The following is a 22166-nucleotide window of genomic DNA, read 5'->3' as shown; positions in this document are numbered from 1 at the left end:
ATTTGCAGTGTAACTGTACCCCGATGGGATAACTGAGATAAGGCATTTATCCTCAAATTAAAGTGCCAACTGCCCATTGTGGAAACCGGGATCAAGCTGTAGGTCGGGATTATGAGCATCCAACACTCTGCTCTGCTCTGATCCAAATTGAAGAAATATGGATTCAAACAAGAAACGCTTTTCTGTATTTAAGTGTTAGCAGCTAAAAATTACCAAATTGAGTGCTTTGTCACATCATAACTTAGTGAACTATTTTGTAATTTTTCAACGCTCAAATTGTACTAGTGATGATACTATTGTTCTTCTACTTTTCTAGACTTCAGGTTTGGGTATATATATTATATATATTAAATATATTCTATGAATTTCTCGACTTGTTGATCCGTCCAATTTTAGTCACATGACCTCGGTCTATCCATCAAAGTCAAGCCGCTGGCCGTTTTCTCTCCATTGAAGGACATTAAACCTAAAAATGATAATTAGAAAATATTCGTTATCAATCTTTAACGTTAACAGCTTAATTGTAAAAACTTCATGTCTTCCATGAACGCATGACGAATTTGATAAAATTGGTAGGTTTTCAAGTAAGTATACACTTCCTTAAAAATTCCCTTTACAACATCAAAAAAAAAATAATGTATTTTTGGTCCGAATTTTTTCGAAAAATTTAATAATTTTCAAGAAGAAGTATTTTTAACCAGGCAAAGGTGATGTGAAAAATATTTAGCTTTTAAATAAAATGCTTGTAATTAAAATGCTCTGAAATGAAAGGGGTAACTCCAGAAAGAAATGAGAAGTTAACAATTTTTGGACAGGAACACACACTAACACCAAATGTTTAAAGCATTTTTAACGGACTAAAGACGTGATTTTAAAATAAATAAATCTATATAATAAAGCTCTGAGCTCATGTATATTTGTTTATATGTTAGCTATAGCTGGCCGAATGGGCTGACATTTTTTGAGGGAACCCTTGAGTACCCTGGGGTTCAACAAGACCAAATTTTTTTTTCTTTCAAAAATCGAAATATTTTTTTCCCTTAATATTTAACTTTAAGAAAATTCCACCGGCAACGCCGGGCACTTCAGTTAGTAAATAAATAAAACAGTCTCACACCAATCCGGAGAAAGGTTAGAGTAGAGCCCATGTCACCGCACTACTTCCATTGTAACCCTTTAGACCTTTATCTGATCAAAGATAATAAGTTTTCTCTCAAATTTTTTATTAATTACGAAAGAGCCCCGCGCAATTATGCTGCATAGACAATGAAAGAAATTGTCAGAATTTAAAACGTTTAAATATAGAAACAACAATAACTTCCTCATTGCTCGCCATTTTTTTTCTTAAATGAAGGGTCACTTGAAATTATAGCGTCCACAATCCCTGTACAGATGAGTGTCAGTTTACCTGACTTGATTAGCGAAGTTAAGAACGTCTGGTCTAGTGGTTGCAACATCTCCAGTATTAGAGTTTATTATCTCTTCAATGACCTGGAGACCTCCCTCAGACACCACCAGCCCGCAGTACTTCTCAGGGGACACCTACAATACCATCCTTGTCACACAGGAATTATACAGCTTTTTTATTCTATTAACAATAGAGTTGGAGATTTAAGAAGATCTAGGTGAAGTACTGCTCGGTGTCGTGCATGGAGACTGGATCGAGTCTACCTCCAATGTGTTTTAATCATTTCAACACAATTTTCGACATCAAAACAAATTTTAAAACGTTAAATTTATTAGTTTACATAAATAAATGCTCAATTGGTTCAAAATGTAATTTAATGGAAAGGGGAAACGCAAAAAAGATTTTTCCTCGGAAATGTCGTCTTCCTTTCAAGTTATCAAACGATCATTATTTCATCGAGACATGCATAATATTGAGAGCGGTCAAACTCTGTTACTCGCTAATGCCGCAATGAATTATAAAAAGAGGGAGATTAGTATATATTTTAGGGTTAGGTTGGGACACTTTCTGGTCCGCGCGCTGCGGCTGGGACAGGCTAGGGGGCCGACGCCGAGGCTATAACTGTCTCTCTCTCTGTTTTATAATTCACTGCGGCATTCGCAAGTAACAGAGTTTGGCCGCTGCCTTAAGTGTTCGCAAAATCAAAATAAAATTGTGTAGATCTTTTGCATCATGATTTTTTATGCTCTGGGAGAAATGAAAAATTGTACATCAAAAGGGAAGTTTTATATGCTTTTTGGTACTTTTACCAAACATTTTATTTATTTACCCCTAATAATCATTTGTTTTCCACATTACAGTGAATAACACACAATAATTAATATTTAACATCTGGGGAAGAAAGATTATTTCAAGAAAATAAACACCCTGTATTTATGTAATAACTTACCTTTGTTAGATTAGCAATAGCCCAGACAGCCCAGAGTTGGCACTCCGGAGTATGGAAGATTGGAAGCAAACGAATAATTGGCTCGAAGGATCGATAATTTATATTTCTTGCAGAGTCTATCTGCCACCTAATAATAATAATAATAATTGCAGTCAACCTACAATCCTAAGAATTAATGCTTGAGCTCCCGTCAAGTAAAGTTCCCATAAATAAACTTAGTAATGAGTTGAGTGTAAAATCATGAAGCTCCCTAATTTGCGATCAATAAGTGCTTAATTTTTTTTTTAATTTCAGCATTTTTTTTGAAATATGCAAATAAAAGTTACAGCAAGGACTCACATTGAGGAATCAGGACATATTGAAAACCCACTTACAAATCAAATGAAATCAGACTTTTAGGGACGCCTTACGACCACATAAACAATCTTTAAATGACTTTACTAATTCTCAAAGATAATTTGGGTTTACGATATATGAGGATTTTCCGTAGTTACAATCCAACGCACTACTGAGGACGCACAGCAGTGTGCCATACGTAAATACAGAACAGCTGTATTTAATAGAATAGAACACTGACCTATTAATAGCTCTGACCATCCGTGCCAGTACGAAATCTCTCTCTGGTTCCTGTATAGTCCAGGCGTCAGGACCATCGCTAGCCATGTGGGCCAACACACCGGCTAAAACACATCCAATTCAGATTATGTCAAATTTAGTAATTTTTTATCTTTCCTGACTTACCCCATCTTGTCAATGATAACATTTTTATTACTTCTATTCCTGTGTTACCATTATGGTATTATAAAATAATAATAATAATAACAATAATGCATTTCGACATTATAAATTTATATAAAAATATTTTTTTTTTATAATTGTGTCGAGGACTTAGAGGTCTGCGACAGTTATTAATTTAGCCCTGGTACATACAAAATTTTACATGGATAAATAGAAAAGGATTGAAAAACATAAAACATAAAAAACAAGAACATAATAAAATAAATGGACATTGGCACTGAAATATCAGAAGCAAACAAAGAAGAAAGAATACTAGCAGGGATTAGATATTCACAGAACACAGGGCAAATACTTAAATAAATTTTAAGTTTAATAAATGAAAAGTAGTGCAATGACAGAAACAGTTTTCATTTCATTTCATTTAAACTTTTAATAGCATTCAGGACATAAAATATTTTTACATTTTTTGGGTTTATAAAGATAGGTATTAGAAAACATTTCTAGTGTCAGATGTTTTTAGATATAAACGTTTGTAGTTCAATGTATCAAGAGTTCCATTTAATAGGTAAATAATAAGAGGAAAGCTGTTTTAAGTAATTTGTTAACAAGTTTCAATTTTCAATGTCAGAATTATTTGTTCGAGCAGAGTTTGCAAGTTTGAATATATTATTATCAGTAGACATATTTGAAGTCGTATGGACATTCCTAACACAATTGGTCCTAACACCGACCCCTGGGGAATACAGACCTCTAAAGTTTTAGGTTGAGACTATACAATTTTTAGAAACTATTTGTTTAACATCTGATAAATAATCTTTAAACCAAAGACCTGCTAAACCATTAGATCCATAGTGTTTCAGTTTTTCAATCAAGATTGTATGATCAGCAGTATCAAAAGCTTTTTATCAAGAAAGATACTGATTGTAAATTCAAGTTCATCTTTATTCAATGCCATCATATATTTTATTCAAAAACTGTAAAACTGGTTGAACAGTGTTATGACCCTTTCTGAACCCAAATTGAAACTTATACAAGATTTGATATTTATTCATGAAACTTAACTTTTGTTTTGCAACAATTTTTTAGGGTACTTTGCTCAGACTGGGTATATGTAATAGTTAAAGTCTAAATTTTGCATTCTTCCCTTCACAATGATTTTCAGACTCTTTGAGAAGTCTTATTTTTCGAGCATTGTATTACCTGCATTATAGGAGACTTCAATGCCATCACTACTGGAATCCATAAGGAAGGAAAACTCCTCCACAAATTCACTAAAAAAATTATTTTTTTTTAACATTTTTTTAAAAAGGCATCGCTAGGACAGCACTTTTTTTGCATTTGTTTGTGGCGAAAGGATCACAATTTTACTTTTTTGAAGGGCTTGATTTCCACCATTACCGCCATTTTTATCTTTCCCGTAAGATTAAAAAATTTATCAGAGAGAAATTTTTTAAGCGATTATAAAAAAAAGTTTTCCTCCGTGGTAGGAAAAATGAACAGTTTTAGTGATGGAATTCATGCTGTCTCCAGTTATGATTATAAATAGCCCTAGAAACATGAAACAAAGCAATTGTACAATGTACACAGACCCCAATTTCATTAAGATGATATTCAAGCTACTACTGGTATATCTTTTTTATTTATAACATCAATAAACATTAAAACTTGACTGTGTGTACATATTCCAACATTTTATGGGTTCTACTGAATCTTACCTTGTCATAAGATATTTTCTTAAATGAGGAACTTCTGCAACATTTCCCAGGAGTCCCATCATATTCCTCAACAGATCCTGCTTGTCTGGGAACCTCTCCTAATTCATTATTATTATTATCAATATAATACAAGACATTCGTATATATATGTCACCGATAGCCGGACAAACGGCTGGACCGATTGGGCTGAAATTTTTTGTGAACACTCATGAGAAGCCGGGGCAGTGTCTTAGACTAAAAAAAATCGAATTTTAAAAAAAAAAATTCCCAGGGCAACGCCGGGCCCTCCAGTTAGTTATCATTGATATCATTATTATCATTATTATCATTATTATCATTGGTATCAATATTATCATTAGTATCATTATTATAATCATTATTATCATTATTATCATTATTATCATTATAATCATTATTAGCATTAATATCCTTATTATCATTAATATCATAAATATTATAATTATCACTTTTGTTCTTATTATCACTTTTATTATTTTTATCATTTTATCCTTACTATCTTGATTATAATTTTTTCATCATTATCAACAAAATCATCATTATCATCATTATCTTCATTATCATCATTCTTAAGGAACTTATTATTTGCCTCTAATATAATGTATTCTCTAGATCTTTTCAACCTCATGGTGTAAGTTATTGATATTTCAAACTTTGACTGGTTGTTCTAGCAGAATTTACAGTTTAAAAAGTTGTTGCCATGATAAAGGGATTAGTATTAGAGAAATCAGTTACTTTGTCCAATATCTTTAATCTAACCTTGCATTTGAGGAATAGATTCATCCCGTCCCCGTCCAGAAACCTCTTACAGTTGAACGGAGTCTCATCTGTCACATTCCACATTGTCGACCACGCAGTCTCCATCACGTCGTCGCAAAGCTTTAAACAAATAAAAATAATTATTTCCCCGAAACTTATGTTTATTCCTTAAAACTTTGCACAGCATGCCTTGACACTGCTTTGCTATTCAAGTCAAAGAGACTGTAAGTGTAATTTAAAGTCTCCTTCGATGCAAGGATGTCAATTTCCGATTAACAACGGTACCCTTCAAAGCTTTGTCTGATCAAGTATAAGTTAGATATCAATGTTTTTGTTTCTTTAAACTGTTTATTTTCATTGGCGGTTTCTCTGCGAAAGTGACTTGAAATGGTGAAACTTTTCCGAGTCAGATAAACGACTGTATCATTTATATTTTTGATGAGATTAGGGTTTAAAGGGTACCATCGTAAATCAGGCAATGCCATCTTTGCAAGAAGGGTGACTGGAATTTACGCTTTCAGTCCCTTCAAAAGGTGGGTTTAAAGTGGGGTAAATCCTTACCCCTGCCGACAGCTTGTCTTTAATGATCTGAAGCATCTTTTCTATTGCTCCTAATCCTCCAACCAGCTTCTTCTGTTCTCCCTCAACCTGTATTAAGATGATAAATAAGATGATAAATAAGATGATATATATATAATGATATATATGATGATCAAGATGATCAAGATGATCAAGATGATCAAGATGATCAAGATGATCAAGATGATCAAGTAAAGGATGATCAAGATGATCAAGTAAAGGATGATCAAGATGATCAAGTAAAGGATGATCGAGATGATCAAGATGATCAAGATGATCAGGATGATCAGGATGATCAGGATGATCAGGATGATCAGGATGATCAAGATGATCAAGATGATCAAGATGATCAAGATGATCAAGATGATCAAGATGATTAAGTAAAGGATGATCAAGATGATCAAGATAATCAAGATGATCAAGTAAAGGATGGTCAAGATGATCAAGTAAAGGATGATCAAGATGATCAAGTAAAGGATGATCAGGATGATCAGGATGATCAGGATGATCAAGATGATCAAGATGATCAAGATGATCAAGATGATCAAGATGATCAAGATGATCGAGATGATCNGTAGCAGGATACGGACTAATCTAGGATTATATTGGATACAATATGTGGCAGGATACAGACTAATCTAGGAATATATTGGATACAATATGTAGCAGGATACGGACTAATCTAGGAATATATTGGATACAATATGTAGCAGGATACAGACTAATCTAGGAACATATTGGATACAATATGAAGCAGGGTACGGGCTAATCTAGGAATATATTGGATACAATATGTAGCAGGATACGGACTAATCTAGGATTATATTGGATACAATATGTAGCAGGATACGGACTAATCTAGAAATATATTGGATACAATATGTAGCAGGATACAGGCTAATCTAGGAACATATTGGATACAATATGTACTATAACTATAACTATATAATTGGACCGTATCACGGGAAATAAACTTGACTATAGTGGACTGTATCACGGGACATAAACTTGACTATATTGGACCGAATCACGAGAAATAAACTTGACTATATTGGACCGTATCACGAGAAATAAACTTAAATATAGTGGACCGTATCACGGGAAATAAACTTAAATATAGTGGACCGTATCACGGGAAATAAACTTAAATATAGTGGACTGTATCACGGGAAATAAACTTAAATATAGTGGACTGTATCACGGGAAATAAACTTAAATATAATGAACCGTATTACGGGAAATAAACTTAAATATAATGAACCGTATCACGAGAAATAAAATTGAACAGAGTGGACACTGGACATTAAAATAAAACTCATTACAAATTTATTTGATTTTAGTATTATTTACCTTTCATAATCGAAAAGAACATCCTGCGGCATCGTAAAATGGCAGAGTGTTAAACACCCGTTCCTCATCATAGTCGGATCCGTCTGACAAAATATTGTTTGTTCAATTTTTTAACACTTCTTTGACATTATTCATTCTTTAGAGTAAAGATCATTGTCTTGGCATTAAGCTTTTATTATAGGACGAAGTCCTGGTAATGCCAAAGTTTTTAGCGAAATATATAAAGAAGAAAAGGATGTAATTCTAGTGAGAAAGAGAAGAGTTGAGATTTGTTTTAAAATTATCTAAACTAAAGTCAGACAAAAAAAAAACATCATTCATTTCAAAAATAAAAAAATAAGGAGGTAGATTTTTCCATTATTTAGTTGTCTTAATATTCTTTATAGATATAGTATGGGTATTGGGTATGACCATACTGAACAACATGAAAAAAAATATATTGTCAAAATCAAGGGTTTTATGTCTCAAAATCTGAGTTTTTTTGCTTTTTAAATGTTCAATGTTCATGTTAAAATTTTAGCGTATTTTTGAAATGTCAGCGTTCCCATTTTTGTTTTAGCCATGACAAACTAAATTTTCAAGAAAATCGTCTAATGTTGTTTAGTTTTCCAAGTTCATTTCTAAATTCAAAAAATTGATTCCCACTCAGTGTTTTTTGACCCATGGGAATTTCAATTTGCAAGAAAATCTTTATTTAAAATATTGTTTGTAAAACATATCAATTTCAATTCCGAGTGAGATAAGTGTATTTGCTAAAACTCCATTAACCCTGAAATTACAAAAATTACCTTGTGTGTTAGCATCCCGTTCAGTAATATCGATAAAATTTTTCGCTTAACCTAAAAATAAAAATAAATTCAATCATTTCTAAAAACGTTATTTAAATTTGTATAAAAATATATTTTCATTGCATTTTAAATTGTGAGAAATCATTATTACCAAGAGGATGGCTATGATTAAGTCAATAGTTGCTTTTCTCTAAAAATATTGAACATTCTAGATGTGTCCTTCCTAACAAAATTAACTCATGAAAACAAACTGTTCCTCCGGTTTTGAAATCAAAACAAGTTGTTTCAAAGCAAACATGTTTTGCAGTTTGCTTAAAAAAAAAATATTTTAAACTATTGGAACTGAATTATAAAATCATGATTTAAATAAACTTGCGAAGACTCAATTTTTGTCCAAATTTTTTATTTAATTCTGGGGAAAACTTTTAAGTAAAATTCCATCCTACCTTTACATTCAGATCTGGTTTGATTGATTCAGATTTAACAACATAGTAAAGGGAGGCACTGCCTGATATCTGAATATGCTTCTCCTTATTGTGTCTGAAAAAAACAAGGAATGTTTATTTTACAGAATTTTGGAAAATGATTTTAGATGATTTGGGAGAATTTAAAAATTGGAAATTAACTAGTAACTGGTAAGCTTGTCCACCCTTTATTTACTTTAAATCCCAAAATTCCTCCAATTTTACCATCAGAATTTTATAATTTTTCAAATCTTTAAATGGTCGACGAAACTCTATGCGACTTTTTTTGGAAGATTGTCTAAATTAAATCAGAGGATTAAAGAAACACGAAAATATCTTCCTCATATTGTTACTCCGATAAAGGGTATAGTTGTAAATCGGTCATGCTCGGGCCCTTATTTGTTAAACGGAAGGTCATTTGAAATTATCTCAACAGTCCTTTTAATCACAAACTTCTATTTTGCTTTATTCGTTGCCAGTATAATTTGTTCAACAGATACTCTACTCAGTTCATAGTAAATTTAATTTCTTCAATTTCTAATATATTCAGAGCTGTTCTGAATTATAAAACCAAAAGTTTTTTTTGGGTCGAGAACGGCACTCTATAAATATCGAGTCACTTGAAATCACGTTTACAGTCCCTTTACAGTTTAAGATATTGAAAACCAACCTCTCCATCGCCATGAGCAGAACCTCTAGTGCTAGCTTCAGATTTTGACAAGTTTCACTTCGAAACATTTGGAACAGGTCGTTCAATATATTCTCAAGTACAGACGCTCTAAAATATTTCAGATCAAATGTTAACAAATTTGTAAATTACAAAAAAAATAATAGCTTTTATTAAGTTGTTGACGCTTAAAATATTCTTAAATGTTTAAATAAATGAATATCTATTTATTTATCTGTCTTTTAACAATTTTTTTATAATTTATTTTTTATAATTGTTGTAAAATAAAATGGTACGAGGCAAAGTTAATAATTTCAACTGTTCATCTTTTTTCTCCTTTCTCCATCTGCACGTCCGCAGTTTCTCTTTTTCTTGCCTCCCTTTGGACGGCAATTTATGGCGCTGCTTTAGAAAACATTTTTACGAGTCGACAGTGCACGATCACCCTGTCATTGTATAGGTGTCCTCCTCTCCGTTTTTTGTTGTTTTGCTTAATTGTAATTGAAGCCTCAGCGCTAAACATTTTATTTACCTGTCTAGATAAAGTTGACCGGCCAGCAGAATCTGCTCTTCGGAATGATCCCCAGTTATTGATCTAATATTATATTATCAAAATTAAATATACTGTAGATTTCTACCTCAAAGACGAGGGAAAATAGAATAAATTTGTTTCATTTCAGATGATCTCAGTCTTTACATTGATGCTGATAATAAGAAAAATAATAATATCAGTCAATAAATCAATGAATCAGTTAATTAATAAATAAATCAATTAATCAATTATTCAATAAATCAATAATTCAATAAATCAATAATTCAATAAATCATTAAATAAATAAATAAATAAACAAATAAAATCAATCAGCCAATCAATCAATCAATCAACAATCCAATTATTAAATTAATCAATCATTTGTAGATCAATCAATCAATTATCAGATATATATAAATGAACCTGGCTGGTATATGGAGTCTACTGGAAGCATCATCAAGGGTTTTATAAAGTCCAAGGAAATTTAACGGTTTATCAACCCTAACACACAAACAATACAATATAAATCAGATGTATTAAAAAATATGTTCTTAAAAAACGTATTTCGATTTTTCAATTTTCGTCAATTCCCATAATCTAATCACTTCTTCTCTTTTGCAACCTAATGTCATCGACCTTAGATATTTGGAACTATGAAAACTAACGGTCAAATAGTCATTGATCAATAATGTGGAATATGTCGTCTTTTTTTTGAAAACTTGAAAAATATTAAATTATGATGATTTCCGCCAACAGTATCTGCAGAAGAAATGCGCAGGTCACTTTTTAAGATAATTGAAAGTGAGATTTACAGATCGTCCCATATCATATTAGATTATCTCCAAGCTATAAAGCCAGAATACGCACATAATACTCGAAATACGCACATAATACTCGAAATACGCACATAATACTCGAAATACGCACATAATACTCGAAATACGCACATAATACTCGAAAACCAGTATTTTCTGCACACAAATCTTTATTTTAGCAATATACAATTTTTTTTTAATAATTCGTTCTTTTCAAATTTTCTGATTAGTCCCGGAAATCTTAATTTAAATCTATAATACGATCCAATATGATGTCGGACACCCTGTAGTTCATATTTGACCCGACAAAGCTTTTAGGGGTACCGTTGTGAATCGGATGAAGCATCGCTTGAAATTACAAGCTAGTCCCTTTAATGTAAGCAGGCTGCAAAATACAGAGATTAGAAATTGAGAGTTGGAGACAAATAAACAGTTTCTTTTTTTAAACAAAAAATCATTTTAAAATTTTTTTACGCAGACAAATTTTCATTTCTGTGTTTTGTTGAAATTGTTTCCTTGAAACAAGCCCGGCAATATCGCAGAGTTTCCCTGGGACAGGATGAGTAGTTAAACTGGAGAGATTTGTTCCTAAACAACATATTATTATTATTATTGTTATTATGATTATTATTATTGTTATCATTAATAAATGACAACTAATCTTTTAGTGAAATAGGGTTGGACACTTTGGACTATTAAAATGTTTAAATTGGGAGCTTACCAGCAAACATTTCTATAATATATATTCCTATCCACTTCAAAATACAATTTTTGAACCATTGAAATATGAGGAACATTTTTGAGCTTGGAAAAAAAGACGTGTAAATTTTTTGGTTAAAAATAAAACTTCCCTTTGTTAAACTACAGTTCTCAAATTGAATCATTTATTTCTTCTCAAAATTAATAATTTGAAACTTTTAAATAACCAAACTAAAGCTTTTAAGAATATATCAATATAATGTATTTATTTAAAGTAACTGTAAGCGTAATTTCAAGTGACCCTCTATGCAAAGATGGCAATGCCCCATTTGCAGCAGTTCCTTTGAAAGCTTTGTCTGATCAAAAGTATGAATTAGATATCCATGTATAAGTTTCTTTAATGTTTATTTTCATTTGCAATGTTTATAAAAACCAATGGAAAACCTTGCAGGTATCCTACACATTTTGGATCAGATAAAGGTTTCAAGGGAACCGTTGTAAATCTGGCAATAAGTGTCACTTAAAACTACGCTTTCCGTCCCTTTAAAAAGAAGTGCTAGAGGTATTCTGGTCCCCAAGCAACTATCCACCCATCAAGACTTTCCACTGAACGATAGTGTTCAATCACACACGGGGTTTAAATCAACTTCATATTCCTACATGGAATGCAAGGTTGATATCAAATCTTAAAAACAAGGCTCACAAAATTTTCCTAGACGAAGCTCCAGAGACCGCCGCAGTGCCAAGACAACATACGATCCGCGTGTTTTAAGATAATAAAAAATGATTTCGTTTTTTAAATGAATACCTGATATATCCAGGGATGTCAGCTGGGGTAAAGATTCAACCAGGGTTTTAAGGAAGACGACTGGCTCCTGAAATATCAGACAAATCAATCAATCAGACCTAAAGTCGGACACTTTGTATGAGACAGCGTTTATCTAAAAAACAATTATTTAGCTGAACAAAATAGAAAAAATCATACGAACTTGAAAAATATGGAATTCAATTGAATTAGAGTCAAGGAAGCTAAATATGCAAAATCGTTCAGAAGAAAAGTTGCCAAGATATCAGTAAAAAAACACTGTGTATCATGTGGACATACTTTAATAACATATGTTTACTATATTTACTATATTTATCATCATTATTATTCTTAAAATGTACGCAGTACGTAAGCCCATTAATTTACAATTTTATTCGCTTATAATGGACCAACCAATTAAAAGAACCTAATCTGGTTAGGCGGGTCCAAACTACATAGTAAATTGTATTTTTGATTTGTATTATCTAGTGCTTTGTAGTTAAATGCAAATTTTAAAAATATAAAGACCTCAATATCCTTAGCGGAAACTTCTGAAATGGAGCGAATGAGCACCTAATACGTATAAAGTAGCAAAATCGTATTTTCCCGATCTCATTAACCAAGAAAGGATTATTTGTGAACTCTGGTTAATAAGACTTTATGGGTATTTAGATATTTCATAAATTTAGAAAATTTGCGAAGGAAATTTAAAATTATTCACCATATAATTCCTCCCTTAAATTATTCATAAAAAACGGGGGGGGGGGGGTATTTTTTACATGCACTTTTTGGTAATTCTGTTTATACCTTGAATTGTCCTCTGGAGTCCTTACATTGAGAAACATCCAGGTGCTGGAGTCTTGTCAGCTGTGTCAAGCAGTGCAGAGAACTTTGAAGGTCTAATCAATTCATTAATCAATCAAACAATCAATTTATCAATCAATCAATCTTTCTAACCGTTATACTTTGAGATTTAATTAATCAAGTCTTTCAAGGTTTTTTCAATCAATTAATCAATCTTTGAAGGTCTAATCAATAAATTTATTAATATTCAAAGATCTTATCAATTGATCAATATTTAAGGTCTTTGAATATATTTTTCTTGTAAATCTATTACTTTATCTTTAAAGGTCTGGTCAATCAATTAATCAATAACAACGATATAATCTTTAGTTCAGATCATTAATTAATCAACCGTTGTAGGAATTCTTAACAGTTCTAGAATTCGCTAATACAGGATATTTCATATTTTTTCCTCTAGGTTTGATACTACAGGGTTAGCCACAAAGGATGAGACTATAATGACGACCTGTAACTCTTTCAATATAATGATTGGAAGGATAAATTTGTTTTTGCCTTAAAAAAATTGACAGACTAATTGATTAAGCAAAGAGAGATATTAGCTAACTTCAGGGAATCTTCAATATAAGAATAAAGCCAGTCATTTCTGAAGTCTCGTCCCTTGTATTTTTTCAAAGATTATGTGAGTTATACTTTGCAATTAAATTTTTTTCCAACTTATTGAAATTGACAATGTAAAAAATATAAAAGAATAGTTCTTAAAATCAGAAATTTTACAGACAGTTTAAAGAGAGTGACCGGCAATGTATGGTAGTTAAACTGAGAATGCAGTATTGTGGAGAACATTTTTAAGAGACATGTAAAACGTTTTAATGATGTATAATTACTGAGTTTGAGCGCAAAGTCGACATTTAAAATCATCCATTTGGGTGGTTACGTTTTGAGAATCGTTATTTTTTTTAAATTATAATTTTGGAAATTTTATTGAAAAAACGACATATAAGAATTTGTAGAAATCTGCGAAAAAAAGAAATAACGATGAAAAAGAAATAATTGATTCTAACATTGATTTATTGACAAATTCCTATGGAGAAATGTTCCTAAACATCTGATTAGTTTACTGTCGAATTTTTGATTCATTTTTCATCGTTATTTAATAATCTTTTTAAAATCGATTCTCAAAGCGTAACCACCCAAATGGATGATTTTTAACGTCGACTTTACGCTCAAACTAAGTAATTATACATAAAACTTTTTTATGTCTCAAATGAATCCAAAATATTTTCTCCACGGTACCACATTCTCAATTTAACTACCATACATTGCCAGTCACTCCCTTTAAAACTGAACAAAAATGATATGACAACAAATGTTTTCAAACTTTTTTGTATATCAATCTATCCTGGCAGTTACCATCTATTCATTAATCATTAAGTTTAACTTACTTTTAACATTGTGAAGATTAAGAGAGACTAGAAGTTTACAGTTTAGAAGCCAATCAAAGCATTTAATCCCGAAATTGTGATTTAATCCTGGAACATCCAGCCGCAGTAATCCTTAAATAAAAAAGGTTAAGGAAAGATTGAAGTAAAATTAGTTCAACCATTTTTTCGGTTAAATCTTATTTCTATATTATTTCTAACCAGACTGGTACGTCCCCCCCCTCTAGTTTTTTTTTGCCGTATCACTATCAATTTTAACCCTATCACCATAAAGGATTTTTTAAAATAATTTTTTTAATGCATACGCTTTGAAAAATTGGACTAAGAACATTGAACATGCTTTTCAACTTTCTTTTAATTTGAAATTCAACGTGCAACATCAGGAGCTTCAGCTAAAATCATAATCTAATACCAAGCGCGGGAAAACGGCGTCTGAAAATATGACTTTGAATAATAAAACCATCTGGGCAAGGGCGGGTTCCCAAGCTAGTAATTATTATTACTATTATTGGCACCTGAGAGCGGTTTAAGCAGAAGATCGAAGTAACTTGAACCCTTTCGTACAAACAGATCTCGAATTATCAAACTCTGAAGATTCGGAGCCTAAAAAGAACAAGTTCGCCATGATAAACTTCCTCAAATTAAAAATAAACTTTTCATCCAGTTTCTAAGGCGTTCCTGATTTTACCTGTAAAATATATCCTTGCTTCTCGAAAATGTTTCCATCTCGTTCATCCTCGCTTTCAGAATCAGAAAACGTTCCCTTTAATAAATAATTTTTTAATCATTTTTTTCTAAAATATAACTTACAAAACTTTTAAGGCGCTTCGCGCCCATCCTCTATTTTATCTTTTAATTGTGGCTCTATCTGTGAGCATCTTCTCTTTGTACGGTATAAAACAAAACAAAAAAAGTTCGCTGAATTTTAAATATTTTTCCCGCATTTTTTAAATTTCACAAAAATCAAAAGCTTTTGGGTGCAACATCTTATAAATCTGAGCATTCATAAACCTTCCCTGCGGTCAAGCGAGTTTTCACACAAAATTTGGGCCCGATCGGTTCAGTCGTTTTGACGTTTATTGGATACAAACAGACAATCAAACAAACGGAAAGACAGACGAACAAACAAAGTACAGAGATAGATAAGATGTTTCCCCTCAAATAAACCCCAATAGGAAAACTTGTTGATTCAATACTATTTCATATTCATACTAGGTTAAATAGTAAAAACTAGAAACAGCGGTAAAAGCCAGGCAGCACAGAATACATTCTTAAAGATGTAGGAAGTCTGGAAGTATATACCTGAGGTTGCAAGTAGTCTGGAAGTATATACCTGAGGTTGCAAGTAGGCTGGAAGTTTATACCTGAGGTTGCAGGTAGTCTAGAAGTATATACCTAAGGTTGCAAGAAATCTAGAAGTATATTCCTATGGTTGCAAGTAGGCTGGAAGTTTATACCTGAGGTTGCAGGAAGTCTGGAAGTATATACCTGAGGTTGCAAGTAGTCTGGAAGTATATACCTGAGGTTGCAAGTAGGCTGGAAGTTTATACCTGAGGTTCCAGGTAGTCGGGAAGTATATACCCGAGGTTGCAGGTAGTCTGGAAGTATATACCTGAGGTTGTAGGTAGTCTGGAAGTATATTCCTGAGGTTGCAGGTAGTCTGCAAGTATGTACCTGAGGTTGCATATAGTCTGTAAGTATATACCTGAGGTTGCAGGTAGTCTGGAAGAATGTAGACCTCTGTACCAAGTTCTAACCTCTCCAACCGCTCAGAGTACTTGTTCAGATTATGCAGAGAGTTCACCTAAATCAATCAATAATTCAATCAATCAATCAATCAATCAATCTACTCATTAAAATATAAAAATTTTAAAATAAACAGTTTCTTATTTTAAAAAGGCGTGTAGTCTTAGTTGCATCATTCATTCCAAAATGTGTGTATTTTTTTAGAACTCTTTTTAAAACAAGAAAAAAAATGTCTGAAACAGTAAAACATTGAATTACCGTTAAATATTTGCATTGTTTAATCTCCAGCTCGCGTAACTCTTGACTAAAATAATACTTTATTATAACCAGATAGTAGTATTATTTTCCTTCAAAGGATTTCTTTTTTCTTTGAGTATAAAAATACAACTCACAAAATATATTTTTGAACAAACATAAAAAATATAAATCGGATAAATTTTACAAATTTTACAAATTTTAAAAAAGTAGAAATCATAAAATATATTTTAAACAAATATTGAAAAAATATAACTCGGAATATTTTAACAAATTAAAAATGACTCGGAAATTATATTTTAAACAATTTTTAATACATCTTGAGATTTTAGACATATTAAAATATTTGTTTTTTTTAAACTGAAGAAAAAAATCTATTTTTTTTCAAATGAACTGACAACAAAAAATTGAACCTTAACAACATTTTGAGCCCTTCATCAGAGACAGGTGAGTTCTCCAGAAATAAACTTCTCAGCTAAAAATTAAACAAAGTTAAAAAAAAAAGATTTCAAGAAGATGAAGAAAAAGAACAGATGAAGAATGTAAAGAAAATATTAAGAAGATTTTTTAAAGAAATTGAAATTTAAATCAAGAAATTAAACATTCAAAAAGATAAAAAAGATGAAGAAGCCGAACAAGCGGAAGAGGAGGAAAAGAAGGAAGATGGGGGAGGAGGGAGGGGGGGATTTATTGAAGTATTATTTTAGAAAAAAGAATATATAATATATATCCTTTAAAAACATATACCTTAGTTTGTCCAGGCTGGAATATATTTAGAAATTCATCAGATATATTTATTCCATCTTCCTGAAAATATAAAAAATATGTAAAAATATATTCAAAATAGAGATCAACAATTTGTTCTTTATATAGTTAAAAATGTCTATTAATAAAGTGAGTTGCATAGTAAAATTGTTATTAAAATTCAAGCGATCCTTCTTTAATGACAAGTTGAAAGGTAGATTCACAACAGTGCCCTTTAAAAATGATTTGTGTTAAATGGAAAGGATTCAATGTCAAATCATAATCATTACAGAAAAAACGGTATTTCCTTAAAGTTTCAGGGAGTGTTCGCGAAAAATTAAAAGGGGGTAAAGGCTTACGGCGAAAAATAAGCGCTTTTGATCACTTCTAATCTTACTTTAATCTGTTGCGTCTATAAGGAGAAAATTGTTATAAACGACTCTTGCTAAAGGACGTAACGTCCATAAAAAATTCAGAAAGTCAAAACATTCAACTCGGATCGTAAAAAAATCAATTAAATTCCAAACAAATCCCAAAATTCAGATTAGAACCCCCCCCCCCTTAGCTACTCGATTTTATTTTAATTAACCCAGTTGTAATTAGTTCACCGCAACCCACTTAGTGAGAAATATTCGCACATTACCTTTGCAACATGGATAAAGTTTTCGCACAGTTCTGCAGGCAGGTAAATATCATCCTTAATAATGTTATTTTTTATTAAATTTTACTTTTTTTTAAATTATCCATCCCCATCCCCTCCAACAAATGAAAAATTCCACATTTTGAAATATGTTTTCCACTTTAAATAATCTATTTTATTTTCTTATTTCAGCGATAAAACGTACGGATTAACACCAGTGCTTAGGATCTGGATCCGGATCCGTTGGATCCGCAAGACTTTGGCTTCCTGGATCCGGATCCGCCAAATATGCCGATCCACGGCTCCGGATCGAAGTGGTAAAATATCAACCAAAAACTGCAAAAAAAGCCTTTTTACTCCTAAAACCCAAATCTGAACTTTTGAAAAAAGAGAGATTATAAAAATTTCCTCATTCTGGATGGTTCATCAAGTTTTAGGATAAAAATAAGCGAAAAAAATAAAACAAAACGTTGAACATTATTTTTTGTTAAAAAAAATTCTGTAAATCTTAAAGAAATGACTTGGATCCGCATCCGGATCCGGATCCATTTTTTCCAATGCGGATCCAGGATCTGGATCCGGATCCGCAACAAAATTAAATTTATACTTCTTATAATTGGTTTTTTTTCGTTAAAACCTTTACATTTTCAATTTTAGCGGGAAAACCCCCCAAAAAATATGCAAAAATGTCTCAGATTGACGCTGTACCAACCTTTAAATGTAGAAGCCCTGTTTCTTCTCTCTTCGTAAACATCGAAAGATTTGACAAACAAAACCTGAGGATCAAAATATTAGTAAATAGAAATTTAATTACGTCCTTGGCCTTTGCACACACCGCCCGTCGCTACTACCGATTGAGTGTTTTAGTGAGGACCTCGGATTGCTTGCTGGGCGGTTCGCGCTGCCTAGCTGGCGAAAAGACGTCCAAACTGTAGNCCCCCCCCCCCCCTGCAGCCCCATCTGGACAAAACAAAGTACATTTTTAATTCTCCAAAACAATATATTCTTATTTTTTTAAACCCCAATTTTCTTAGTAAAACTGTTCAAATACACGACAATGATAAAACACATGTCAACATCTCTCTTTAAAAGGTTCTTCTTAATTTCCTTATCCCTCCAATCTTGTGTCGTAGACTTTTGATATTTCGAACCTGAACTATTCAATCTAGCAGAATTCATAGTTTGAAATATCAAAGATGTAGGAATTAAATTTTCAAATATATAGTTTAAGGTAATGTCATCAGTTCAATTCAAGAAAATGATTTTCTGAATGGAGAAGCATTAAAAGTAACTTCATTAACAGAATGACATGTCCGATTCACAACCGTACAAAACTCACTTTACAAATTGATTATTTTCATGCGAGGTTTCTTTGTTCAGTGACAATCGCATTTCTGCTTCGAAACGATGGCGTAAATTTAAGAAAAATATCCACTTTAAAACTAGAAAAATGACGACATCTCCAACATTTTAGAATTGAACAGTTTATTAAAAGTAAAACCTGGTAGTTGTTTGAACCAGTGTCTCCGGGGAGTTTGCCTCCCATACTTTTCTTCTTGTTAAACCCATCCTGAACAATGAACGATAATTTAATATGCTTTGCGCCGCTTTTTGTTGAAAAAAAACTAGCTTTTTACGTGTTGCTTTTCAAGTCAACATTTTACTACGTATAAACCAAGGAGATATTGAATAGAAGGAGGGGGCGATAGGGTTTCCGTACACTTTGCTGTGACATTTTTGGACTGCTGCAGAACTAGTTTTAACGTAACAACAATAACAAAGGCAGCCGATCTAATGTAAACAAACCTGAGTTAGTATACGGTGAATCTTCATCTAACGCCAGAGATGCACCAGATGTTTGTTTATCATTTGTGTTATTGTTTACAATCTTTGTTATTGTTGTTACGCAAAAACTAGTTCTTCAGCAGTCCAAAAACGTCACAGCAAAGTGTACGTGTACGGAAACCCTATCGCCCCCTCCTTATATTCAATTCTCCTTATAAACGAACACTATATATAGAAGTTAAAATTTTGCAACGGATTTCCAAATAAAAAAATTATCTACGTTTAATCGAAGCTAATTTTTTTATGAGGGTCATGAGGTATTCCTAACAAACAAAAATTGAGTCTGATCGGTTCAGCAGTTTTGACCATTATTAGATTCAAACAGGTCTGTCAAAGAAAGCGATTTTTGGACACCCCCCCCCCCTCCTATCAATTTTGTACATGATTTCAGCAAATTTATTATTATTTATTTTTTGGGGGGGGGTCCAAAAATCGTTTACTATAGACGGACCCATCTAGTGTAGCATCGCTTTATCGAAACAGCTAATTTATTTAGATTTAGTAATATAAAAAAGATACCTGCACTTTTTAAATCCAAAACAAAGTTCTAGGTTTCCATTATGAGTTTCTAAAATTAAAAATCTGAAATCTATATTCTTTGTTCCCGCCATCATCATTGGTATTTAATAATGTTAAGAACATGGCGGCTTTAATAAATTAGTTTAACATTGTAGAATAATGTTACACAAACGTATTTAATAACACTTATCACTGCAATAACACTGTTTTGTAAGTATCCCTGCGTGCTATAGTTTGTATAATAACATAAACAACTATAACTAAAAAACTGCATGATCAGCTGCTGCTGGGACAAAATGCAAATAATAATACAGAGAAGTAAACGAGGCAACAGCGACAAAGCCCAGGGATAAATATAAGTTTCTCTACAAAAATTAAAAAATGTATTTTTCAATTTCGTTTGAATTCGTGCAGAAAATGAAGAAGAAAAATTATTTTTATATTTATCCTAAAAATATAGGGTTTCTCAGGCCTTGAAATAATGTTTTGGGCCCTGTAATTCCTCTCATTTTAGACACCACAGTATTCTTGAGATGTACATTTTGAGAATTTTAGTAAAATCTTGATTTGCTTTATTATTTAAAATTTTAAAAATTTAAGTTTGCAAATAGGAAAGTGTTATCCCTGAAATGATGCGTGATTTAAAGTATAATTCCCGTACGCACCTATACGCACCACATCCTACTTCCGTAAGTTGCGTATAATACGCAACACCAATACGCTGCATTGCGCAAAGATCTTGAAACTATTTCAAACAATTAAGACTTGGACAATGGCAATATACATTTGAAATATTAATTGAAAATTAATATTTTAAAAAAATTTTGAATCATCCGTTTTGCCCTATACGTTGAACTAACATTAAAAAACATTAAAATTGAGAATAAAATCCATTTGTCCCAATTTTTTATATTTTAGTTAATCCTTGATGTCCATATAATATTATGAATTCTCTCTTCTCTCTCACTCATGCATCAAAGGTGTAATTTGAAAGCATCTTAAATCAACATTTGAATTTTAAGAGCATCAAAAGCAACAAGCAATCAAAATTGATGCCTTGCTCACTCTTTTTTGAGAAAATATTAACTTTCCAGTCAAAATATGACTTAATGAGCTAAGAATTAAGAAGCATTGCTTTTCCCTCTGCTTTTCAGATGGATTTAATACCACAAATATTTCTTCATCGGTTGTAAAACAAGATGAAATAAATTCTTCATTTTTCTGGTCAAAAATCATTTTTGATGCTTTTAAGAAAAACCTTAGAAACTAANATGCCAAACTTAACAGTTTGCTGAAAATTCCAAATAAGTAGTGGCCTCAAATTAGAAGTTAAAGGACTCTAAGTCACTTTTCTAAGGCTGTGCTACACATAATTGAGCCCAAAACATGTGACTTAGACAATAGACATGATAAGGACTGAGAAGGTGTTTTTGTGACTCAGAAGGTGTCTTAGACAAAGCTGTGACTTAGAATTTTGACTTGAAAAGTGTCTTAGTCACAAATTGGTCTGAAAAGTAAGACTTTGAAATTATTGTGACTTAGAATAAGCCTCGAATATAAACTGTAAATTAGACAAAAGTGTGACTGAAACGGTGTACTTAGACTTGTGACTTAGAATGGGTCTTAAACACAATGAAGCCTTAAAAAACATGACTCAAAAATAGTTTTGAGTTAGAATTGAGTCTTAGACATATTTGTTGGACATATTTGTTACTTAGAAAGTGTTTTAGAATGTGTCTAATGCATGTTTGTGACTTAGATTTTAACGTAATTGTGAATTATAATTGTGACTTTGAAATTAATTATGTCTCAAAAGTATGAGTTTGACAGTAGAATGGTGATTTAGAAAGTGACTTAGACATAATTGTGACTTAGAATTGTGACTTGA

General features: G+C 31.9%; 1 protein-coding gene across 1 annotated transcript; it reads right to left on the bottom strand.

Moving 5' to 3' along the window:
- Positions 1 to 162: 162 nt before the first annotated feature.
- Positions 163 to 20329, bottom strand: LOC111711041 (protein zer-1 homolog). The gene is made up of 29 exons (XM_023485272.1): positions 20279 to 20329; positions 19416 to 19484; positions 18627 to 18690; positions 17918 to 17971; positions 17278 to 17337; positions 16944 to 17005; positions 16534 to 16579; positions 16235 to 16333; positions 15218 to 15292; positions 15045 to 15132; positions 14533 to 14643; positions 13094 to 13185; positions 12290 to 12356; positions 11298 to 11370; positions 10391 to 10468; positions 9968 to 10030; positions 9439 to 9546; positions 8751 to 8844; positions 8305 to 8355; positions 7517 to 7599; positions 6863 to 6892; positions 6149 to 6302; positions 5588 to 5707; positions 4811 to 4908; positions 4296 to 4366; positions 2935 to 3037; positions 2358 to 2484; positions 1409 to 1542; positions 163 to 466 (listed from the first exon to the last, which is right to left on the bottom strand). Exons 2-29 carry the CDS (start codon positions 19481 to 19483, stop codon positions 412 to 414), a joined length of 2328 nt encoding a protein of 775 aa, XP_023341040.1. The 5' UTR covers position 19484; positions 20279 to 20329; the 3' UTR covers positions 163 to 411.
- Positions 20330 to 22166: the final 1837 nt, after the last annotated feature.

The sequence above is a fragment of the Eurytemora carolleeae genome, unplaced genomic scaffold (genome assembly GCF_000591075.1).
Source record: "Eurytemora carolleeae unplaced genomic scaffold, Eaff_2.0 scaffold623, whole genome shotgun sequence".
Classification (NCBI taxonomy): domain Eukaryota; kingdom Metazoa; phylum Arthropoda; class Copepoda; order Calanoida; family Temoridae; genus Eurytemora; species Eurytemora carolleeae.
Note: the sequence above shows the minus strand (reverse complement) of the source record. Positions and strands in the feature narration are given on the sequence as shown.